Source organism: Rattus norvegicus, chromosome 8 (assembly GCF_036323735.1).
Source record: "Rattus norvegicus strain BN/NHsdMcwi chromosome 8, GRCr8, whole genome shotgun sequence".
NCBI classification, from domain to species: domain Eukaryota; kingdom Metazoa; phylum Chordata; class Mammalia; order Rodentia; family Muridae; genus Rattus; species Rattus norvegicus.
Window position 1 is genome coordinate 28619967 of NC_086026.1, and position 22973 is coordinate 28642939.

The 22973-nt window shown below is 52.6% G+C and overlaps 1 protein-coding gene across 9 annotated transcripts in view; it reads right to left on the bottom strand.

Moving 5' to 3' along the window:
• Dock6 (dedicator of cytokinesis 6) overlaps positions 1-22973 on the bottom strand; it is a 52219-nt gene that overhangs the window by 1444 nt on the left and 27802 nt on the right. For 4 of the 9 annotated variants that reach the window (XM_039081852.1, XM_039081850.1, XM_063265870.1 and 1 more), the window contains 24 exons: positions 22853-22945; positions 22511-22606; positions 22032-22172; positions 19902-20015; positions 19621-19791; positions 18546-18685; positions 18288-18457; positions 15823-15983; positions 15297-15509; positions 14460-14586; positions 14045-14129; positions 13181-13277; positions 12906-13040; positions 11810-11962; positions 11393-11551; positions 10221-10321; positions 8812-9004; positions 8585-8728; positions 3158-3289; positions 3054-3068; positions 1349-1474; positions 1171-1260; positions 738-974; positions 87-230 (listed from right to left, as the gene is read on the bottom strand). In XM_039081852.1, the coding sequence (XP_038937780.1) occupies positions 87-230; positions 738-974; positions 1171-1260; positions 1349-1474; positions 3054-3068; positions 3158-3289; positions 8585-8728; positions 8812-9004; positions 10221-10321; positions 11393-11551; positions 11810-11962; positions 12906-13040; positions 13181-13277; positions 14045-14129; positions 14460-14586; positions 15297-15509; positions 15823-15983; positions 18288-18457; positions 18546-18685; positions 19621-19791; positions 19902-20015; positions 22032-22172; positions 22511-22606; positions 22853-22945 (3237 nt within the window). Of the gene's footprint in view, positions 1-86; positions 231-737; positions 975-1170; positions 1261-1348; positions 1475-3053; positions 3069-3157; positions 3290-3392; positions 3498-8584; positions 8729-8811; positions 9005-10220; positions 10322-11392; positions 11552-11809; positions 11963-12905; positions 13041-13180; positions 13278-14044; positions 14130-14459; positions 14587-15296; positions 15510-15822; positions 15984-18287; positions 18458-18545; positions 18686-19620; positions 19792-19901; positions 20016-22031; positions 22173-22510; positions 22607-22852; positions 22946-22973 lie in introns of those variants that run through there. The other 5 variants (NM_001394344.1, XM_039081851.1, NM_001413911.1 and 2 more) reach the window with 5 other exon arrangements.

Consider the following 22973-nt stretch of genomic DNA (forward strand, 5'->3'; position numbering starts at 1 on the left):
GGGTGAGAAGATTCATGAGGGCAACTGGAGGCCCATGGTGGCCAGCATCCCCACCCCCGCCCCCGCCCCCGCAATGCCAGCCATGCCTGGTTTACAGTGGGTCCCACGGAGCCCTGCAGAACCATCTGCAGCATCTTGGCATCTGGAGGATCCTGCTCGGTGGCAAAGGCCAGCTCCCGTGTCTTCTTCTGCATGTCTTCAATGGCCACCTCCACTGGTGTCAGCACTGTCTGTGGGGGTCAGTGGGGTGTGTACTGTGAGTACTGCTGTCTGCATGTCTGGGTGCACATGCTGGGGCTTGCAACGTCCTATTCCAAGCCAGCCCAAAATAGCTGAAACTGTGGGGCCGGGAGGGTCCCAGGCTGTGAACAGTGCTGGGGGATTTGTGCTACCTGGTGGGTCTCGACCCAGTTGGGGTTTCTGGTCTGGTTCACTAGCTGTTTGCCCTTGAGCCTAGGGCCTCTACAGTTGAGATTTCCACACTTCTCCAGGCCTGGTGGTAGAGGTTTGCATCTGGAGCCTCAGCCTGGGGTCCTTTTATTTCCCAAGCCCATTCTGCTAAGTCCCTCTCTCTTTCTTCCTGCATCCAGAGTCCCTGCACTGTTTGTGAGGCTTCTTTGCCTTTTCCTCCCTGGAAAAGTCTCCCCCAGGACTGGACCTCGAGTCCCCCAATCATCTCCTCCCCTCCCTAGGCGTGAAGCCCTCCCCACTACTCTTGCCCAGGTCTGGGGTCCCACCTCCTCACGGTGGCACACTCGGATGCGTGTCTTGATGTAGGGAAAGGCATGCTCTGTGCTCAGCAGCGTCTTGCGTTTGTGCTGCTCTGCCAACTCTCCGTGCGCACGCCCATCCGGCGTGAAGGGTGTGCAGAAGAGGAAGGCCCGAAGCCCATAGTTTCGGTCAAAGTAGGTCACCCGGTCCTTGAGCTCATAAGTGTCAAAGTGCGGCTCCACGTATGTTATCTGGATGTAGGCCTAGAGTAACCGGGTCCATGCATGGGGCTGGAAGTGGGTGTCCACCCACACCGCTCCAGCCAGAGGCCCAGGCCCTTCAGGTCTAAAGGCTTTGGACCTACAGGTCCAGATCTTTCCTGGAACTGGATATACAGGACCCTCCCGAGAATCAGGACCTGCCCCACCCTGCACACAGTGTCTGCACAGTGTTTCTCACCTTCTGTGGGTCCAGCTTGAGCTTATCTACCGGGTTGGAATCTTTGATGATCTCCACCACATCATCCCCGAACCGCTCCGTATAGAACTCCTAGAGACACAGGGTTGACTCGTGGTCGGTTAGGGCAGCCCCCACTGTACCCGCATGGCCTGTCCCACCTCCCAGTGCCAGGACGTGCCTCTAGCCGGTGTGAGATCTCTGCCAGCTTTGTGATCGACGGTTCCTTGTACACAAACTCTTGTTCATCCAGGTCACCAAATCGTGCACCATAGAAGCCCACTCGGAAGTACGTCCCAAACACACGCTGGGCTGAGAGAGGCCAGTGTGTTGGCAGGGAGGCATCTCTGCAGATGGCCTCTGCCCCAGACACACTCAGGGTGGGATACAGAGGGAAAGAAGATTGGGGTGGGGAATCCCAAGAACCTCAGGAGCCTGTCGGAGATCTCAGAGACAGTGAGACAGACGAACATGACAGGGGAACCCAGAGCCACCCACATGTTAGGTAAGCACTCCATGGCTAACACCTAACACCTAACACCCCAGCTCCTCTCTGCAAGGCATTAGCTTGGGGCCCTATGGCCGTGACAAGACCACAGCCACTTATTTTTTTACTTAAAAAATGTTTGCTTGTTTATTTATTTGAGATAGGATCTCTCTCCATAACCCTGGCTGACCTGGAACTCACTATGTAGACTAGGCTATCCTCCTGTCTCAGCCTCCGAACTCCGACAGTCTTCTGTCAGCATCCTTGCTTAACATAAACTTGAGTTTCTGTAGCGTCTGCTGACTCATCAGCAACGCTCCAATACCAAATTAGGGCGGAGTTGCTTGCTTGTACCTCGGTACCCATGACACCCAGGTCCAGCAGGTGCCCTGTGACTGAGCAGCCTCCTGTCCTGGGATGCTGGGCTCTAGTTCTTTTTCTTTTTTTTTTTTTTTTTTTTTCAGAGCTGGGGACCGAACCCAGGGCCTTGTGCTTGCTAGGCAAGCGCTCTACCACTGAGCTAAATCCCCAACCCCTGGGCTCTAGTTCTAGAACATTCTCCTCTTTGCTAATAGCCCCATATATGGAAGGAAGACCTTTCACCCCTAGAAACCATCCCCCAAACCATGGGGAAGGAGGTGGGATCATTCCAAGTTCACTCACCAAGGCCGATCCAGATAGGGTGGGGCAGACGTGTGGCCAGACACAAGAACGGAGGGATGGTAGAGAGAGAGAGAGAGAGAGAGAGAGAGATGCAGTCATTGGAGAGGTCAGAGGTCAGAGGTCTGGGGTCAGAGGTACCCCCCTGGGTCCTGCTTATACCACCCTATGAGAATCATTCTATAGAGGGAGAGGGAGACCTAGGATGCAGGAGAGGCGGGGACCTACCCACTTGCCCCCACCCAGCCTGCCTAGGGCTCTAGGTTCCTGCCATCTTTGGCCAGAAAATTCTCCCTCAACTGAGAGATGCCTAAAAATAGAAAGGAGAAGGAGGGATTGGTGGGGAGCACCCTAAGAGATGAGGAGCAGTTGTCCCGGGCAGGCAGAGCCGGGAGTTGGAGAGACTGGGATGGAGAGAAAGTGAGGGAGCCCTAAGACAGTGACAGAAGAAAAGCATCAGACAGGGGGAGAGCTAGCCCCACTCCTCCCCCACCCCCAGCCCTGGTGGTGACTGAGCTAGTCCTACCCGAGGGAGGGAGGGGTGTCTCTGGAGAGCTCCCAGCTGGGTGACTCACAGTGCCCTTGAGATGGGGGGGACTTGGGGGAAGGGAGTAAGTAGGGGGCTGTGCGTCATCACCCACTGAGCGCAGGCCCCTGCGGAGGGGTGCCATGCCGTTCTGGTGCCCCCTAGTGTTTGTTGACCACCGTTCACCAGGAATCAGGATTCCCTCAGACTCACCTCCCAGCCAGAGCTCTGTGGGAAGAGGAGACAAGATTAGGGGAGCGGGGGTGGGGTGGGGGGCTGGAGAGCACCTATCCTGACCCAGCAGGGCCTAGGCCCACCTGGTGCATGATTTTGGTGAAGGCCTCCTGTAGCTTCCCATGCACTGCGGCCAGCTTCTTGTAGTCTCGGTGGGCTTCAAGGATGGGGATGAGGTTTTTGTAGACCTCGTTCACTGCTTCATACAGACCCCCCTGGGGAATAGGAGAAGTGAGTAAGGAGCCTCCAAACATTCTGTGCTACTCTGAACCGCAGGTTGCCCCTCCCCCCACCTCCCAATACCCTGACAACCCCTACCCCAGAAAGGACACGTCTTCTTTGTTAGGAACCCCACTGTGGCCTGCACACTTTCTCCCAAACATCTACCAAGGCCCAAGAGCTGTGGTTCTGCAGTAGCTCCTCCTAGGTGGGAAGAGAGGCCAGGTTTGTGGTGGTTAAGACTGTGGAAGAGGCTCCACCACTGAGCTACATCACCTCCCACACAGTTAGTTTTAAGAAAATAAAAAATAGGGCTGGAGAGAGACGGCTCACTGAATGCTCTTCCAGAGGTCCTGAGTTCAATTCCCAGCAACCACATGGTGGCTCACAACCATCTGTAATGAGATCTGATGCCCTCTTCTGCTGTGTCTGAAGACAGCTACAGTGTACGCATATATATAAAATAAATCTTAAAAAAAAAAAAGAAAAGAAAGAAAAAATAAAAAGCCAGGAGTGGAGAGGTGGCTCAGTGGTTAAGGGCACTGGCTTCTCTTGCAGAGGACCTGGGCTTGGTTCCTAGCACCCACATGGGGGCTCACAACTGTCTATAACTCCAGTTACGGGGAATCCAGTGCCCTCTTCTGACCTCCACAGGTACCAGGCACATAGATGGTCCCCACACATACATGGTAGCCACTCAAACACGTAAAGTAAAAATAAATCTTTTTTTTTTCTTTTTTTTTGGAGCTGGGGACTGAACCCAGGGCCTTGCGCTTGCTAGGTGAGCACTCTACCACTGAGCTAAATCCCCAACCCAAAAATAAATCATTTTTTAATTAAAAATATTTCAGCTGGGCTGTGGTGGCACACGCCTTTAATCCCAGTATTTGGGGAGGCAGAGGCAGGCGGACCTCTGAGTTTGAAGCCTGGCCTACAAAGGGAGTTCCAGGACAGACAGGGCTATGTAGAGAAATGTCTCCCAAACCCCCAACAACAGAAGGAAAGAAAGAAAGAAAGAAAGAAAGAAAGAAAGAAAGAAAGAAAGAAAGAAAGAGAGGAAGGAAGAAAGAAAGGAAGAAAGAAAGAAAGAAATAAGATAGATAGATAGATAGATAGATAGATAGATAGATAGATAGATAGATAGATAGATAGATAATCAATCGATCCAGGCCAACTTGGGTCATGTACTGAGACTGTCATAAGTAAGAGATGTTCAAGGGCACCGTGGTGGGCTGCTTAGGTTTGACACAAGCTAAGGTAATCTGAGAAGGAACTTTGGGTTGAGAAAATACCTCCTTAGGACATTTTTTTGTGATTCCCGACTGATGTAGGAAGCAGTGAGCTATGGTTTAGTCAACGTAGTAGCTCCCAGTTCCAGGTTCCTGCCTGAGGTCCCTCAGAGATAGGCTGTTCCCTGGAAATTTAAGGTAAAATAAACCCTTTCCACCCCAGGCTGTTTTTGGTCCTGGTGTTTATCATAGCAACAGAAAGGAAAGTAGGGCCTCAGAAAAAGGCACTTGCCACTAAGCCTGAGGACCTAAGTTCAATCCCAGGAATCCACATGGTAGGAGAGGACTGACTCCTGCAGGTTGTCCCCTGACCACACTGCACACACATGCATGTGCGCACACACAGGCACACACACCATACACACACACACAATACACACCATACACACACACACACCATACACACACACACCACACACACACACACCATACACACTCACCATACACACACACCATACACACCATACACACACACACCATACACACCATACACACACACACACCATACACACACATACATACCATACACACACACCATACACACACACACCACACACACACATAGCATATACACACCACACACACGCACAGCATACACACCACACACAATACACACACACCATACACACACACACCATACACACACACCACACACACACACACATAGCATATACACACCACACACACGCACAGCATACACACACAGCATACACACCACACACAATACACACACACCATACACACACACACACACACACAATACACACATAGCATACACACACCACACACACACACCATACACACACACACACAATACACACATAGCATACACACACCACACACACACACACCATACACACACACACCATACACACAACACCATACACACACACACACACATACACACACACATACACACACAATACACACATAGCATACACACACCACACACACACCATACACACACACACCATACACACACACAATACACACATAGCATACACACACCACACACACACACCATACACACACACACACAGCATACACACCACACACACACACCATACACACAACACCATACACATACACACACACATACACATACACGCCATACACATACACACACATACACACACACACACACACACACACACACACACACGTTTATAGAGTACTTTGGCAGCATGCATAAAACCCTGGGTTCTATCCAACCACTACACTGAGGAGGGGGAGGGGAGGAAGAAGAGGAAGAAGAGGGAGAGGAGGAGGAAGAGGAGGAGTCGTTTTAATCCCAGGAAGGAGGAAAGTGGTAACTGATTTTCCTGCTTCAGGCTTTTTTAGATTGAGAGACTGAGGAAGTGGCCTCTGGACAATGTGTTGCTGCATGTGGGCTAAAGCCTTCAGACTATGTATAGAACCCAGACTGATCCTGGCTTTGAACTCTGGACTGTGTGGGGGTGGGGGTGGGGCAATATTGTGTCTGTCCATGGAGCTTTATCGATTGGAACCAACATACAAGCCAGCGCCGGGTGTTGACAATGGGGGAGGCTGTGCATATTGGGGGAAGAGGATAAGCAGGCAAGTACCATGTCTGGTGGCCAAGTCTGCAAGCCCTGTGGTCTGGAGGACTGAGAGTTCAAGGCCATCCTCCACTGTATAGGGGGCCTGAGGAATGCCTGGGCTATTGTAAGCCTTTCTCGTAAAAATGAAAAGGGGGTAAAATGGGAGGAGATATACTCAAAGTGCATTATGGGTTGGCATGAAAACCTGGTACAAAAACTTGAAAAGCACCCCTCCCCAACAAAACACACGGCCAGATTTTATATTTCCCACTCAGTTTGACTGGGACCTGAAAATTGTACACAGCACAGCACAGCTCAGTGGGTAAGGATGCTCACCAAGCCTGATGACCTGAGTTTGATTCCCAGAGCCCACATGGTGAGGGGGTGGGGGACCAATTTGGGCATGTTGTCTCTGACTTTATAGTGAGCCAAGGCACACTGCATACCCCACCCCCACATAAATAAATACAAATTTTAAAAGGAAAGACAAATAAGTGTGTGCATCCATCCGTTACCCCACATGCTACCCCATGTGCTCTACTGCTAAGCGCTGTCCTGCCCCCGCCTCTGTGGGCAGTGCCAGTGTGCCCAGTTTCCGAAGGCTTTCAGCGGTGGTGTGGGAAGGCACCTGTGGGGCTCAGGGCCAAGAGCTGGGATCTGCAGGAAGCTGGAGCTTCTAAGATTTCATCAAGAAAGGGGATCTTCCCAGTCTTGTTAAGCATGCGCGTTGGGTTTGTTTGAGGCCTCAGATTTGATACTTTGTTTTTCTGTAGGATGGAGCCCCTCCAGGCAAGTGCTGGGTCACTGTGCTGCACTGCTTTGCCCTTCCGTTTGAGACAGGGTCTCATGTAGCCCAGGCTGGTCTCAAACTCACTACTCAGCCTCAGGATGACCTGGACTCCTGAGCCTTCCTCAACCTCCCAAGTGACTGGGATGTGGCTCTCATGCAGGCTATGTGGCACTGGGATGGGACCTGGAGCTGCCCCTGGCTAACCTGGTGCTCCACTGGGCTGACCCCAGCTCGTCTTAACTGGCCAAGACAGTATTCCCAGAAACAGTAACTGTCCAAGAAGGCCCAGGCAGTGAGGCCGGAGGCTGGCTTCATAGCTAGAGTAAGGCTGGAAAAAGCAAACAGAAACAAAACTCCCATCTTCTTTTATGTGCCCTTGAAAGTCCTACAACAGAAAGAAAGAAAAGAAAGAAAGAAAGAAAGAAAGAAAGAAAGAAAGAGAGGAAAGAACAGAGAAAGAAAGCACACACAGGCCCACTTGAGAGGGTTTATGAAGAGAAAGGTGACAGTAGTTCTGAGGCCACAATTCTCTGCTTTCCTCTCATTTTGAACAGGGTTGGTTCTGTGAGCCCAGGCTGACCTTGAACTTCTGATCCTCCTGCCTCTACCTCCTGAGTGTGGGCAGGAGAGGTGTGTACCACTGTGCCGGGTTCCTGAGGTACGAGGATGGAACCTAGGGCTTCATGCCTGCTAGGCCACTGCTCTCCCAGCTCAGCCACACCCCAGCTCTTTGGGGGGATTTATGTGTGTGTATGTGCATACAGAGAAGAAAAAACAAAACCTGGGGGCTTCAGCTCAACCGCAAGGGTATGTGGAGGCCAGAGGTTGGCCTCTGGTGTCTTCCTCTGCTGCACTCCACCTTATTTTCCGAAACAGGGTCCCTCACTGAGCCTAAAGCTTGCCATTTGAGGGAGACTAGCTGGCCAGCAAGCCCGCAGAATCCTCACTGGCTCCCAGTGCTTCCCCTGTCATGCGCGGCTTTTTCTGGGGACCCAAACTCATGCTTGACTGACAAGCATATTAGCAATTGAGCCATCTCTTAGCCCCACATTTTCAAGGCACCCGTAGGTTGACAGTTTCTGTCCTCTAGCCCACCCCATGGTGGTGCTGGACACTGAGCTCCATGTTAGGCGAGCATCCTGCATACCACTGCTGTTGAGCGAAAGCCCAGCTTTCAGTTTTTCTTCTCACTGTGTTTCTTTTCTTTCCTTCGAATGTCCTCCTTCCCTCTTTCTTTTGACAGTGTCTCCCAATAACCCAGAGTGGCCTAGAACTTGCTATGTAGTGGCGGAGTCGTGGAACTTCTTATCCTCCTGCCTCTACCTAGTGAGTGCTAGGATCATAGGTGTGCAACATCAAGCTTGGTTTATAGGGGCTGGGGACAGAACCCAGGGCATGCCAGCCCGGGCCAAGCACTAGCCCCGGCTCCAGCCCCCGCCCTGGCCCAGGGGAATTTTGTTCTGTTTGGGGGAGAAATGGCTCTGTAGTCCAGGCTGGCCACAGACTCCAATCCTACTGCCTCAGTGTCCCAAAAGGACTGCATGACTGCCTCTTACTCCCCACTCTGAATCCCTGGCCAGGAAAGTGTTTGGTGAGCTGTCTGTCAGTGCCACATTGTCCTAGCTTGTGTCCTGAAGCCCTGGGCCTCACCATGGTGAAGTAGGCGGCTGCCTGCTCCAGCAGCCCCACCAGACCCAGGTCCGTGAAGTTCTTCCCAGAGCAGAAGCCCTCCTCGTCAGGCGACAGGATGTCATCAGAGATGGCAGATTCCTCCAGCACGTTGGACGAGACATTCTGGGGAGCAGAGGAGGTGGCATCAGAGCCACCTTTCACCCAGACAGGCCTTCCTCTACCCCCCAGGCACCCTGAGTACTCACCTGGAAGGACACACAGCCCACAGGCAGGTGGCGACTGTCCTCGAGGAGGGCCAGGTATTCGGCCACCAGGGCAGCGGCATGGACCATGCATTGGGCAGCCTCTGCATGATTGCCCAGCTCCGCATGTTTGCTGGCCATGTTCTGCAGCCATGTCAACCGCAGGTCTGGAGAGCCTTGGTAGCCCCGGGCAATTCTGGGGTCCAGGACAGCAGGGGGGTGAGCACCTGTCTCTGCTTGTCCAGCCTCGACCCTCCCCTGCACCCATTTACCTGTCTGTCCATCTAACAAGCCCTAACATCTGTAGGCAAGTCTTTGGGGTGCTGTCCTAATTAATGACTGACAGCCCAGCCCACTCTGAGTGACGACCCCTCTGGGCAGGTGGTCTGGGCAAGCCAGTAAGCAGTGCTCCTCCTTGGCCACTGCTTCGGTTCCTGCCCTGACTTCCTTCCTCTGTGATTGGGACATAAGCACCACATAAACCATTTCTCCCCAAATCTCTTCATAGTGTCTGTAACAGCAGTAGAAAGCCGCTTGGTACTGTACACCTTTAATCCCAGCACTCGGGAGGCAGAGGCAGGCTGATCTCTGAGTTCAAGGCTAACCTGGTCTACAGAGTGAGCTCCAGGATAGCCAAAGCTACACTGAGAAACCCCATCTACAAGATTAAAAACAAAACAAACAAGTGAACAAACAGAAAAACAAACTGGAACCCTGCCCCCAACTCCCGATGTAGCCAAGAATGACCTTAAACCTCTCCTCCTCCTGCTCCCACCGCCCAAGTGCTGGGATGGCCAGCACTCACCAGGGCTTCTCAGCACTGTTAGAGATGAACTGTTACAGATGGACAGCTGCGTCAGAGTCATGGGCACTACTCATTTCCCTATTTTCTTCACTTCCACTCACTGTGGGACTGTCTCTTCCTGCCTCCTAGCCTCCTCACCATGAGCTGAGTGGCTTCTGTGGACCACAAGCTCCTGCAGCAGTGTGGAGCCCACTCACAGGCCCAAAGCAGCTACAGGCCAACTGCTATAGATCAAAACCTCCAGGACCATGAGCTTAAATGTCCCACTCCCTCCCCCCCGCCCCCTCTCTCTGGTCCTGTTTTACACTTGTTTTATCTCCCGTGTATGTAGAACATATGTGTGGAGAGGAGGGCACGTATGTGCTGTTATAGTGCATGTATGGAGGTGTGCTGACAACCTGAAGGGCCTCAGCCTTGGTGGCAGGCCTGGATCTTTACTGAGCCAACTTCCTGGACCAAGCTTTTCTCCTTAGAAGTTGATTGCCCTGGGCGTGCGCTCTAGTGCTGGAGCACCGACGTGCATGTGCATCGCTGTCTGTTCTCCGTGCCCCTCAGCCTCTGCGCTCGCCCGCTCTCCCGCCTGCCTCGGCCTGGCTCTGGCCCTCACCTGTACATGAGGTCCATGAGCATCTCGGGGTCCTCCTGGTGCTCCTTCATCTTCACAGTGTCTGTCAGGATCATGTGCAGGTTGAACATGAGGTCCTGAACCTACAGGACAGGGATGCCCAGGGTCAGCAAGGGCAGCGGGGTCAGGGCTGGATGGGGGAGAGGGCCTGGGGAGACGGTTCAGTGGGCAAAGTGCTTCCTGTGCCAGCCTAATGACCTGCGTTTGATCCCTAGCCCCCAAGCAAAAAGCCAAGCGTGGCGAGGCTTGGCTACAATCCTAGTGTTGGGGGCGGGGAAGGCGGGGAGGTTACCATTGGGCAGACACACTAGCTGTGCCTGTGAGCTCCAGGTCCAGTAGGACTGCACATGCTTTAACCACAGCACCCAGGAAGATGAAAGCCCATCTGTGTGAGTTTGAGGATAGCCTGGTCTATACAGTAAGATTCAAGACAGCCAGACTGCCAGAGGTACATAGAAGGACTCATCTGAAAAAAACAAGCCCCACTGCCACAACAAAAAAGGTGGCAAGAGACCAAGGAAGACACCAGTTGACCTCTGCCCTCCACATGCATGTGCATACAAGTACACATGCATAGGCACAGTGACTGTGTTGCCGGGAGAGCAACAGGCTGGGTGTACACACAAGTACTCCATGCAGTACCAACTCTGGGGAGGATCACTGCCACAGAATGAGTTCCAGGTCAGCCTTGGCTAAGATTGAGACGTCCACAAGAAGACAAAGAAGTTGGAGGGATGGAGATTCCAGTTACTCAGAACATGGAAGACAGGGGCAGAAGAGTCACAGGTTCAAGGCCACCCTCAGCTACATAATGGGATCTAGGCCTCCTTGATTTGGGGGTCATGGGGAGAGAAGGGGAGGGAGGAAACTTATCTCAAACACACACACACACACACACACACACACACACACACACACACACACACACACACAAAGGCTTGTCTTGGTGGATCATCCATAGAATCCCAGCACTCAGGTAACAGAGGCAGGAGGATTGCTGTCAGTCTGTGGCCAACCTGGGCTACAGCGTGAGACCTTGCCCCATAATACCAGTTTTAAATACAAATGCCAATAAATAGAATAAACAGACAAACAAAAGGACACAAGGCGAGCCACACACTGTCCACAGCGGGGGAGGCCACCATTGGCATCACCTGCTCAGCGAAGGTGCTGTCCCTCAGCCCTAGGTCCTCCTCTGCGTAGGTCAGGATGGTTTTGAGGGATCTTCTCAAATGCTCTTCGCTAAAGTTCTGAGTTGTCCCCACAAGAGATGACAGGGACATGGTCACCAGCATCTTCACACGGGCAAAGTTCTGATGGAACAGGGAGGTAGCGTTGCCCTGAGAGCCTCAGGGCCCAGGCTCACCCCAGGATTCTTTAGACCTGCTGACCTCTCGGCTGCCATAAGTGGCTACCTCTGCCCGTCCACGCTCCCCACATTTGGATCCCTTCTCCTGGCCTGTGACACTGGGTGATACATGCTGATCATCCCTCCATCCTGTGGCAATGCTCCACCCTGCCCCCGAAACTGGAGCCCTGGATGGGCTTTGTGGGGACAGTGCCCCCCATACATGGCCAATTTCGAAGTTCTGGCGCATAAGCAGGTAGAGCGAGGCGCTGGCGTGCGTGCGGATGGTGCTGATGCGGCTGCCACAGTGTCGCAGAAGCCTCAGGCAGAGGTCGGCACAAAGCTCCGTGTCTTCCTCGAAAAGCAGCTCTGGAAACTGTCCCCAGGACCCAGAAAGATGCTGTTCAGTCCTCCTAAATGGGAGGGTCTAGCAGCTCCCAGATGGAGCCCGGGCAGGGCAGGCTGCCACACTTTTGGCCAATGGTAAGATTTGGGTTTAGGCCCTTGCTTTGACCCTGTCAAGTGACTTGGCCATTTTGACCTATGGTCTATAGTTTCATTTTAATTAATTATTTGTATGTGTGTGTGTGTGTGTGTGTGTGTGTGTGTGTGTGAGAGAGAGAGAGAGAGAGAGAGAGAGAGAGAGAGAGAGAGAGAGAGAGAGAGAGGGAGAGAATGAGAATATGTGGTGTATGGGTGTATGTCATGTGCATGTAACAGCCAGGAGGTGACACTGGGTGACTTCCTCCAGAGTTCTCCCCTTGTGCTTGTATGCCACCACCTGTCTGTGGAGGTCAGAGGACAACTTTTGAGAATAAGTTCTCTTCTACTGTGGCTGCCAGGTCTCAGGTTGTCAGACTTGCATGCCTTTACCTGCCGTGCGACCTTGCTGGCCCATCTCATCCTGTTTTTTGAGATGGTCTTTTATGTAGTTTAGGCTGATGTTTACACCCCATGTAGAGCCAAGACTGTCCCTGAACTCCTGGTTCTACCTCCCAAAGCCAGGTCACTGTTTATATTTTTGCAAGAGTTTTCTTTTTTTCTTTTTGGTTGTTCTTATTTCGCAACAGTATCCTAGGCAGTCTGGGCTGGCCTTACACTTGCTATGTACAAGGAAGTCCTGAAACTTCAGGTCCTCTTGCCTCCACTTCCCAAGTGCTGCAGTGACAGGTGTGAGCCACCATGCCATGCTCACATCTCAGCTCAGAACTGCAGCTGTGGTGCCCTTGTGTCATGACCCTGTCCAGCACATAGTAGGTGCTCAATAAATGAGCTACCGTCATCTCTGTGAACCATGGCTGTAGTTTAGGAGTGCTCACCTTGGAGACCAGTGCCCGCTGGGTGGCCAGGCCGTGCTGTAGGAAGAGGGCACTCTGGGCGCTCCCAAGACTGTAGAGGACAACTTTCAGCACGGCACCCAGGATGCTCTCACGGGCCTCTGACAGCATCACTGTCTTCATGTGTTAGAAATTCATGCATTAAGAGACTATGGATGGAATGGGGTCTGAGAAGCTGGGGGATTATGGGGTCAGAGATCCTAGGCCTCCATGAGGAAGTGGGAGGGAGGTCAGAACAGACACTGGACAGGCCGCACCTGCACGATGATCTCCAACATGTCCAGAACCACCAGGCTGGCCTCTGTTGCCAGGTTTCCATCCACCAGAGCTTCATGTTCCACTTCATCCTTGGTCCTGGAGGGCAGGGGAGAGCCCGTGATGTCACTTGAGTCAGATCCAGTGACACAGGGGAATGCTCTCCCACCCTCAGCTGTCCCTGGAGGGAGCAGCTCTCCAGAAACTGGTCTAAATCAAGGAATTCCTTGCCCACATGTCATGGTCAGAGTGCGTTCCCAAAGGATCTCAGTGGTAGAGCCCCTCCATCCTTCCCTGCCTAGAATCCCCCAGTGAGGGGCTGGCAGCATGGCTCAGTGGTGAGATCTGTGGATTGATAGACCCATTTAAAGAGAGAAAAGAGAGGTCGGAACTAGCTAGCTATTCCTCGGTCTTTGGTTATTAGGAGCGTGTCCTAGGAAGGGACTAAGGGAGGTTTCATGGGACAACTTTCTTTTTCTTTTTCTCTGGAGATGGGTTCTCACTGTGTGGCTCTGTATGCCCTTGAACCCGCTATCTGCACTCAGATTACAGATCTGCGCCACCACCCCTGTGAGAAAACCCTTCTTTGTTTGTAGTGGCTGCCTCAGTGTGGTGGATAGACTCAAATGTGTGCATGCTTGTCCCATGGGGAGTGGCACTATTAGGAAGTGTGGCCTTGCTGGAGAAAGTGTGTCACTGCGGGGGTGGGCTTTGAGGTCTCCTATGCTCTTGGGGGTCAAGATGTAGAAGCTTCCCTTATGAAAGCTGCCTTGGTCACGGTGTCTGCCGCAGCACTGAAACCCTGACTAAGACACTCTGGCAGCTCATCGTGGCAACAAACGACACTCATCTACTACTCAACCTACTTGTCCACGCGGTCTGAGGTCTGTCTCCAGTGTGTGACGCTCTTACGCCAGCGAACATTCTCTTGGTTTCCAAATGGACTTCTCTCTGCCACGCGCGAATGTCCATTCGTTCGTAGATGGGTAGAGATAGACAACCGTAGGTCAGCACAAGGAAACACACCCAGCAGGGAAACACCATGAGGGCTAAACAGGGTGGGGCTGAGTTAAGGACAGGGTTGCCCAGCAGAAACCACAGCTACACAAACAGCTTGTGCAGACAGACGGGAAGCACACGCATCCATGTACAGGACAGGGAGATAAGAACTGTTTCTCTCCTACATCTGAGGCCTGGCCCTGAACTGGTTTCCTGCCTCCATCCCCCGAGCGCCGGGTTTACAGACGGGGACCGCCGCACGGCTCTCCACAGTCAGCTCACCCCGGCTCCGCCGCACCATCTCCTGCCGAGCCCCGATGGTGCCTAGGATGGCCTCCTCCAGCCGGGCTTTCATGTCCAGGGACTTCTTGAACGTGAGGCTGTTGATCCGCTCGAAGGCTTTTTTCCCCTGGGGAAGCAGAGAACTGGGTGACGTGTCCCTTCTGCTGGGACCCGAGGCAGCCTAGGCCTCCCACCTCCGCCTTGGGCAATTCCTATCTCTGGGGCCTTCTGCCAGAAGCACAGCTCAGTCTCCTCTCCAAAATCTCACCACCTCTAAATTCTCTTCCTCCCTTCCCAACATCCTTCCTTCCTTCCTCCTTTCCTTCTATCCTACCACACTTCCTCCAGTAACCACAAAGCCAAAAGCTATGCCTCCAGACCCCCTCGTAGCTTGCCTTTCTTTGCTCCTTCCTTCCCTCTCTAACTTCCTTATTTTTAAGACAGAGCCTCGAGGAGTCCAGGCTGGTCTTGAACTCACTATGTGGCCAAGAATGATCTTGAACTCCTGCTCCTGCTCTTCCACCCAAGTGCTAGGTACAAGAGGCTTATGTGGACTCCCCACTGCTGCTTCTCATTCTCTTCTATGCTGGGAATGGATGAACCTTATACATGCTAGCCCAATACACTATAACTGAGCACATCTCCAGGGCAACAGTCTGGTGATGAAGTCATGTGACACCTTACTCGAGAGCTGAGGATAGACACAGTCCACCCTTCAGCCTCATTTCACAGAAGCCCGTGTCCAGACAGTCTGCCCCTTCCCACTAGGCTCCTGCTGCAGTGGGCTCTAGAGGAATGCTGCGCTACCCCACCCCAGGCTCACCCACCCAGTCACACCTTGTACTCGAAGGCAGCCAGACAGAGGTAGAGTAAGTCGAGGAGGCGTCCCAGCTGGGGCAGGGCCAGGTCGGCAGCCCAGCGCTGCAGGAGTGCAGGCTCTGCATTTTTCAAGACCCACAGCACACACACCAGTAAGGTCCGGCTGGACTCAGCAGAGAGGGGACAGCCTGAACGAGCTGCCTGGGTGCACAGAGGGAACAGAATCCATTTCTATTTTCCTTATAGAAGGGGAACGGTGGCCAACTGTATCTTAGGACACGCGTTCCTTTCTCTCTTTTTTTTGTTTGGGACACAGGCTGGTGTCCAACTCTTGACGTAGTCTGAAGATGACGTTAAACTTCAGATCCTCCCACCTCCGTCTCCCCAGGGCTTCGATCACAAGTGTGTACCATTCCATGTGCTGCTAGGGACAGAACCCAGGACTCGGTGCACGCCAGGTGAGCACGCTAGCAACTGAGCTCCAGTCCCAGCCAGGGACACGGGCTTCCTTCAAAGGTATCTATGGCACGAGCCTCGGACTTACTGTTGAAGGTCCCTGGGAAATGCTGGTCCGCGAGCCAGGAGCCAGAGGTCCCCCAGCGATGGCCATGGCCACAGATGGGTTGATGGTGCCTCCAATGTCCCCTTCACCTTCTGTGTCTGAGTCCAGCATGGAAGCCAGTCTTGACCGCTGCCCCGAGCCCTCTGTGAGCAGAACAGATGGCAAGAATGAGGCACTGGTGAGCACCTCGCTTTGGGCAGGAGCAGTGGCACATGCTTTATTTCCAGCCCTTGGGAGGCAGAGGCAGGCAGATCTCTGAGTTCAAGGCCCACCTGGTCTACAGAGTGAGCTCCAGGATAGCCAAAGCTACACAGAGAAACCCCGTCTTGAAAAACAACAACAAAATCTCCCAGTGAGGGCTTGGGAGTGTGTCTCAGGCTCCTGAATGCTGGTTTTCTGTGTGTGCACTATGACACACTTGGCTGCCCCAGACAGACAGAAGAGAGAATGAACCTAAGTGAAATTCTGGCCGCACCAGGTTCCAGCTTGACTGAGGAGATGGGAGATGTCCGTCTGCCCGGACACTAAAAAGTGCACCCTCATGGGAGGGCAGCAGCACTCCAGCCATGGTTCTCCCATGTATATATATGTATATACATGTCCAAGGAAAGCACAAAGCTACAAGACATGTGAGAAGACAGGGAGACATGGGCAAGCGGCACGGACATTCCAAGTAGCACAGAGAAGAGTGCGAGCGAGCAGAAAGACGGCTCAGTGGTGAAGAGCACAGATTGCTCCTCCCAAGGACTCGCGTTCCGTTTCCAGCACCCACACATCCTCTGGCCTCTGTGGGCACCAGGCCGGCACATTGTACATGGACATACACACAGGCAGAAGTCATACTCATGAAAGAATATAAAAAAGACAAAAATAAAAGAAATGAAATTGAAAGTATGAAAAAATTAAATCAAATTGGACATTTTACAAGTTAAAAAATTAGTGTCTGAAATTAAGAATTTTGTCTAGGAGGTGGCTCATAGCTAAGCCTTTGCCAGGTATGCATGAGGAGTGGTGTTCAGGAGCCCAGTGCTCACAGAATGCCAGACATACACTGAAAACACATTTGTAGTTCCAGCCAGAGCAAGATGGCCAGGTCCTTGTCAGCAAGCTCCAAGTCTGACTGAAGAGGACCCGCCCCAGTGGAGAGTGGTCAAGGCTGACTCCTGCCATCAATCAACCTTGGGACTTCACGTGCAGTGTGCCTGTGTGCATGCTCACCCATGTGCACACATACACATGCACACACATACACTAGTGTGCATGCACACATATTTACTAATGTGCATACATACATATGCATATGCAGTGTGCCTGTGTACATGCTCATTCATGTGGGCACATACACATGCACACACACATGCACACACATATACACTATCGTGCACACATATACACATACACATGCACACACATATACACTAGTGTGCACACATACACACACGCACACATATACACTATCATGCACACATGCACACATACACATGCACACACATATACAGTAGTATGCACACATACACATACATACATATACACTAGCATGCATACATACACACATACACACATGCACACATATACACTAGCACGCATACATACATACAGATGCACACATATATACACTAGCATGCACACATACATACATACACAGGCACACACATATACACTAGCATGCACACATACACACACACACAGGCACACACATATACACTAGTGTGCACACATATACACACACATGCATTTGTACACACATGTGCATACATACACACAACAGAAAATGAAGAAACGGGGTTGGGGATTTAGCTCAGTGGTAGAGCGCTTGCCTAGGAAGCGCAAGGCCCTGAGTTCGGTCCCCAGCTCCGAAAAAAAGAACCAAAAAAAAAAAAAAAATGAAGAAACAAAGAACTAAGTAGATTGTGTTGATTGAAGAGTTGGTGAGTTTAAACACAGACCAACAGACTGTTATCCAGATGAGGCAGAGAACAGAACAAAAAGCATTCGAAAACAGCAGACATGTTATACTTGCTAACATACATCGTCACTGGAGGCCGAGGAGAGAGAGAAGTATAGACAGGTGAGAGGCCTGAACTGACAGGTCCTGCCACACAAGCAGTACCCTAAGCTGTCCCCAGGAGGGAGGTGTGCAGGGCTGCTCACAGCTATGAATGGGTGAGAGCATAGTTCTCTTGCCTGCTGTTTCCCACTGAGCCCTCACCTTCCCCTCAGAGAATAACACACGTCATCAGGAGGCCTCTGGACATGGGCTGCCAATATCAGGACAGTTCTCTAAATGCGTGGTTCTCTATCATAATGGATACCAACACTGCTTCACTTTCCCGGTGAGACTGGCTTGATGCGGGTGCCATGGGGAGTCTGGCCTAGGCTGCTCACTCTAAGGCTGACACACACCCCATGATCTGACCATGAAACCCCATCTTCCCCAGCCCTCTAACCGGCAAAGCCGTGCAGTCGTGGCAGGGTATCCCTTGCGAGGGAGAGCAGAGGCAGGTACAGCTCGGCCACCTTGGCCTTCACCGTAGCATCTGTGTAGCGGGAGTCAACATCATGGCTGCACAGCAGGTTGTGCACAGCAGTAATGGCCTTCTTGTGCAGAAGGGATGCCCTGTGGAGTGACGGGTGCTCAGCATGGTGCAGACATGGCTCCTGGCCCATGCCACTGTCCCTGGGCTGTGCCCAGGCCCCGTGCTCACCCCTCAGCTTCTGGATCCAGGGCCAGGGCCAGCTCTGTCAGCAGGAGTCCGGACAGGAAATGCTGCTGCCTGAACGGCCCACTCAGCTCGAACATGCTGATCACCTTCGGGTCAGGGGCCTGGCTGGAGAAGGTAGAGCTCTGCAGATGGTAGAGTGGATGCCCAGGTCAAGGATCAGAGGTGAAAGGTCACCACCATGGCTACCATGGAAATAGCATCAAGAGCTGGAGATGACTGGTTGAGATGGGAGAGACATAGATCCGAAATCTTCGTATTTCCCATTTTCCTCTCCTAAAAGTGCCTCAGAAGGGGCTGGCCAGGGGCTCAGCCATGAAAGCCTCTCTTCCTTCATCCAGCCTAACTGCCTGAATTTGAGCCCCAGGGCACACGTGGTGGATGGAGAAGATTGGATCCTGAAACTTGTTCTGACCGTTGCACCATCACATGCCTCCCATTAAATAAACACGAATGTAAACTGAGAACACCTCACGACAGTGTCATCACGATATTATTCTGCTCACTTATTGTGTGCTGACAATGTCAGTGCAATAGTCATGTTGGTGGGCGTAGGGTTAAAGGTCAGAGGTCAGGAACTGGAGAGATGAGACGGCTCAGCAGTTGAGAGCACTGGCTGCTCTTCCAGAGGACCTGGGCTCATTTCCCAGTATCCGCATGGTGGTTACAACCATCCAGTGCCCTCTCTGACCTCCACTGGCACTAGGCGTATGTGATGAAAGTCATACACATAAAATAAAAATTAATAAATCTTCAAAGGTCAGAGGTGAGAGGTCAGGGTAACCCATCCACGAAGTAGGAGGGCGTGGAGTCAGAACTCAAAGGGCTGAGAAACAGCACATTGAATGCAAGTCTAGGAATTGAATTTGGGACCAGAAGGGGCCATTTTTCCTAGGAAATTTCTGAGAAGTCCTGGGTGAAGACTCAGAGGTCAAAGGTCAAAGGTTAAGGTTCCACCAGGCCAGCAGCCCACAAGGAATAGAACAGGGGTGGAGATAACAGGTTGAAGGTGTGTCACTGAAGGTGAAAGGAAAGAGGCTGAGGGGAGAAGGGCGCCTACCTGGGAGGTAGTGGAGGACACCGAGGGGGAGGGGGAGGCTGGAGGTGACAGGGGGCAACAGGGGAGGTTAAGGGTCACGTAGTGCTCGTGGCTACACAGGATGCGGGTGAAGTCCATTCGTAGTGTGAGCAGTGCAGCTGGGTTGGGGGCAGACTGCAGCCGAGTGGCCACCTGCAAGGGAGGCAATGACCCGGTGGCATCGGCATCACCATGCCCACACTGCACAGGTCCTGTGGCATGTCATCCGCCTCGCCCCCACCCATTCTGCCACGCGCACCTACCTGCTTGTAGTGAGCGCGTACCAGGCTGAAGATGTAGCCTCGGTCCGCTATGGACAGGAGATCACTGAGGAAGAAGGCCAAGCTAGCGTTGAGGCGTTCAGCTAGCTCCATGTCCTGGAGACACAGGGACCGTCAGTCCATATTCACAGTGTCCAGCCTGGCTCACAAGGCCACCTCTGCATGAAGTCCTTAAGCCCTGGCTCTGTGATCCAGGTCCTCTTCCTGACTGCATCCTCCCTTCCACCCGCTCACAAGACGTTCACGTCACAGGTTCTCACTGTGCAGCCTTAGCTGCTCTAGAACTCTCTGTGTAAACCAGGGTGGTTTCACGCTCAGAGATCTACCTGACTCTGCCTCCTAGGGCTAGGATCAAAGGCCTGCACTACTATGTCACGCCCAGCCCTGCAATCCGTTTCTCTTTCTCCTCCCACCCACAGCTGAGTAACTCACCCTCTACATCCTGACTTCAGAGCTCAACAGAATATATTTCCCAGGCTCCCTTGCAACTGAGAGCTAGTTGACCACATTCTGGTCAATGAAATTAGAGAGGAGGTGAAAAGCACCCTTTCATTATTTGAAACCCTGGCTGATCTGGGAGAGCCTGGACCAAACTCTGGAAGCCCCACAGCCTACTTATGTGCAGAGAAACACTTCGGTTCTGTTTAAATGCCTATCATGTCTTCCAGCAAATTAATGTGCTCGACTGGTACACGGTCATCAAACCTTTAACGGGCATCTATTGAGCACCTACTGTGTGCCAAAGCAGTGAAGAAAACACATTGTCCTGGCTGCTGTCCAAGAGTCTTAGGGAGACAAGTGACAAGTTGACATTACATAGACAGCCCAGGCCATCAGACTTGTGACTGTCTTGTCTTGATCTCCAAGTGCAGGGAGCACAGGCGTGCACCGCCATGCCTAGCTGGGGCTGCCCTGAATATGGAGCCAGACACAGTTGGTGCTCACTACATGCTAAAGGAGTGAACTAATGTAATGGGCAGTGCCATCACCAGTGTCACTAATGTCAGTGCCTGGGACTACTCCAAGGACACCAAGATTGGGACCTCTGGACCAGCCAAGAGGTCAATGGGATTGTGTAACTTGGGCAGGATTTTCCAAATCTGAAATATTCCTATCAAATCTCCAGGTGACATTTCTCTTTAAAATCCAGGAGAGTTGCTGGGTGACGGTGGCCAATGCCTTCAATTCCAACACTCCTGAGGCAGGGGCTGGGGCAGTGGTGAAGGCAGATGGACTGAGGCCAGCCTGGGCTACAGAACAAGCTCCAGGACAGCCTGGGCTACACAGAGAAACCCTGTCTCAAAAAGGCAAAATGAAAAAACAAGAAGGAAGAAACTAGGAGCTGCCTCTGCAGGACCTGGGTTGGATGGAGCAGTGCAATGGTTGTTTCTGTGTGAGGAAACAGTTACTCTCTGGCCTCCATACAACCCTACAAAAGTGACTAGGATTCAAACCCTTTTGCTTCTTCCTCCCCAGTGGTATGGCACTAGGTTCTGCCTCAGTTTCCCTCTCAGTGAAGTGGAGATAACATTAATTCTTCATGGATGACTGGTAAAATTTAAGGATCCTGATGGTAGCACACAGCAGGCGATCAATAAATGCTTCCCTAAGAACACTCTGATCATGACTGCTGCTTGCCTAATCCCTGTGGGGACTGGAATTGGTGATCCTAGAGCCTTGACCATCATCAGGGTCTCAGAAATGCAACATCTATTTATTATGCTCCTACTGTATAGTGGTACTGTGCTAAGGATGTGCCCCCCACCCTCCAGGTCTTTGCCAACTTGTATTTGTCCCTGGATTGTTCCACTCCAGTCATGCTCACTGCCCAGCTGCGAACCTGCCTCAGGATCTTTGCGCTCGACACTCCTCCTGCCTGCAGCTCCCAGGCCTCACCCATTTCATCTTCCAGTTCTCCCTCTAAAGAAGCTGCTTTGCAAAGGCAAGAACCTGATCTGTTTTACTTATGGCTATGTTTCTACATTCGGCCAGGGTCATGAATACCATAGGTGCTCTAGGAAGAGGACATGGATGAACAGATCCACGCGGCCTGCTGCATTCTTGACCACGGCATTGGTCATGCTTCTCTAAGAGGCCTCGAGCCCTCCTCACCTTATGGACTCGGGTGATGACTTCCAGGCCCACAGAAGCCACCAGGGCCGCGATGTCATCCAGGAAGCGCCCAGGGAAGCGCAGCTTCCGGGGAGTGTCCAGGCGCTGGCCCAGGAGCAAGTGTAGCTCCATACTTTTTACCTGGGAGTGAGGCAAGTGGGCAGGGCTGTCACGTGGGCGGTGCTTCAGGGCTGTGGGAGGAGCTTCAGATACACTGATGGGGCTTGAGGGAAACCTGGTGCCCACAGGTGGGGTTCTACAGGCAAGGAAGTGGGTGTGGGTGGCTCTGAGCTAAGTAGTTGTAGCGGAAGGGTGATCTGGATTTGACAGAAAGGGCGGAACTTTAGAACAGAGGGCTTAAGGGGTCCTGTCTCCAGCGGGTGCACTGAGGACTGTGGGCAGGGCCATTTCTTAGGGTTTCCCGCTGCAGTTTCAAGGCTCTTTTTCTCAAGGGTCTCCCAGGACGGGGCGGTCCTCACCATGAGCTGGAAGAAGAACCAGGCGTGCTGCAGGACCAGCTCGCGAACCGCGCTGCCACTCACCACCCACTGCAGAGCCAGCTCCTCGTGCAGCAGCTGTGGGTAGGGCTAGGGTCACCAAGAGTCACAAGCCACCCCACCCACACACCCCTTAGGAAGGCATCCCTTCGGGGATGCAGCCCGAAGCCTGGTTGGGGGTCAGAGCAGCAGGAGGCCATGCAGGATGGGATGAGGGTGGATTCCAGTCCCTGCTGGGTTCTGGATGTGGGGAGGAGCGCTGGACCCCTTTCCCATGGGGCAGTGGGGCAGACATCAGATCAGCCACCCTACTGTTCCCTCTACCTTCTGCACAGTGTGTCTCAGCTGAGGGGCTGGCAGGGCCGAGGAAGAGGCCTCAAGGTAAGAGGAGGCCCGGCTAGAGTTGCGGTCGATGGCCTAGGACAGGATGGGATGGAGAGCATGG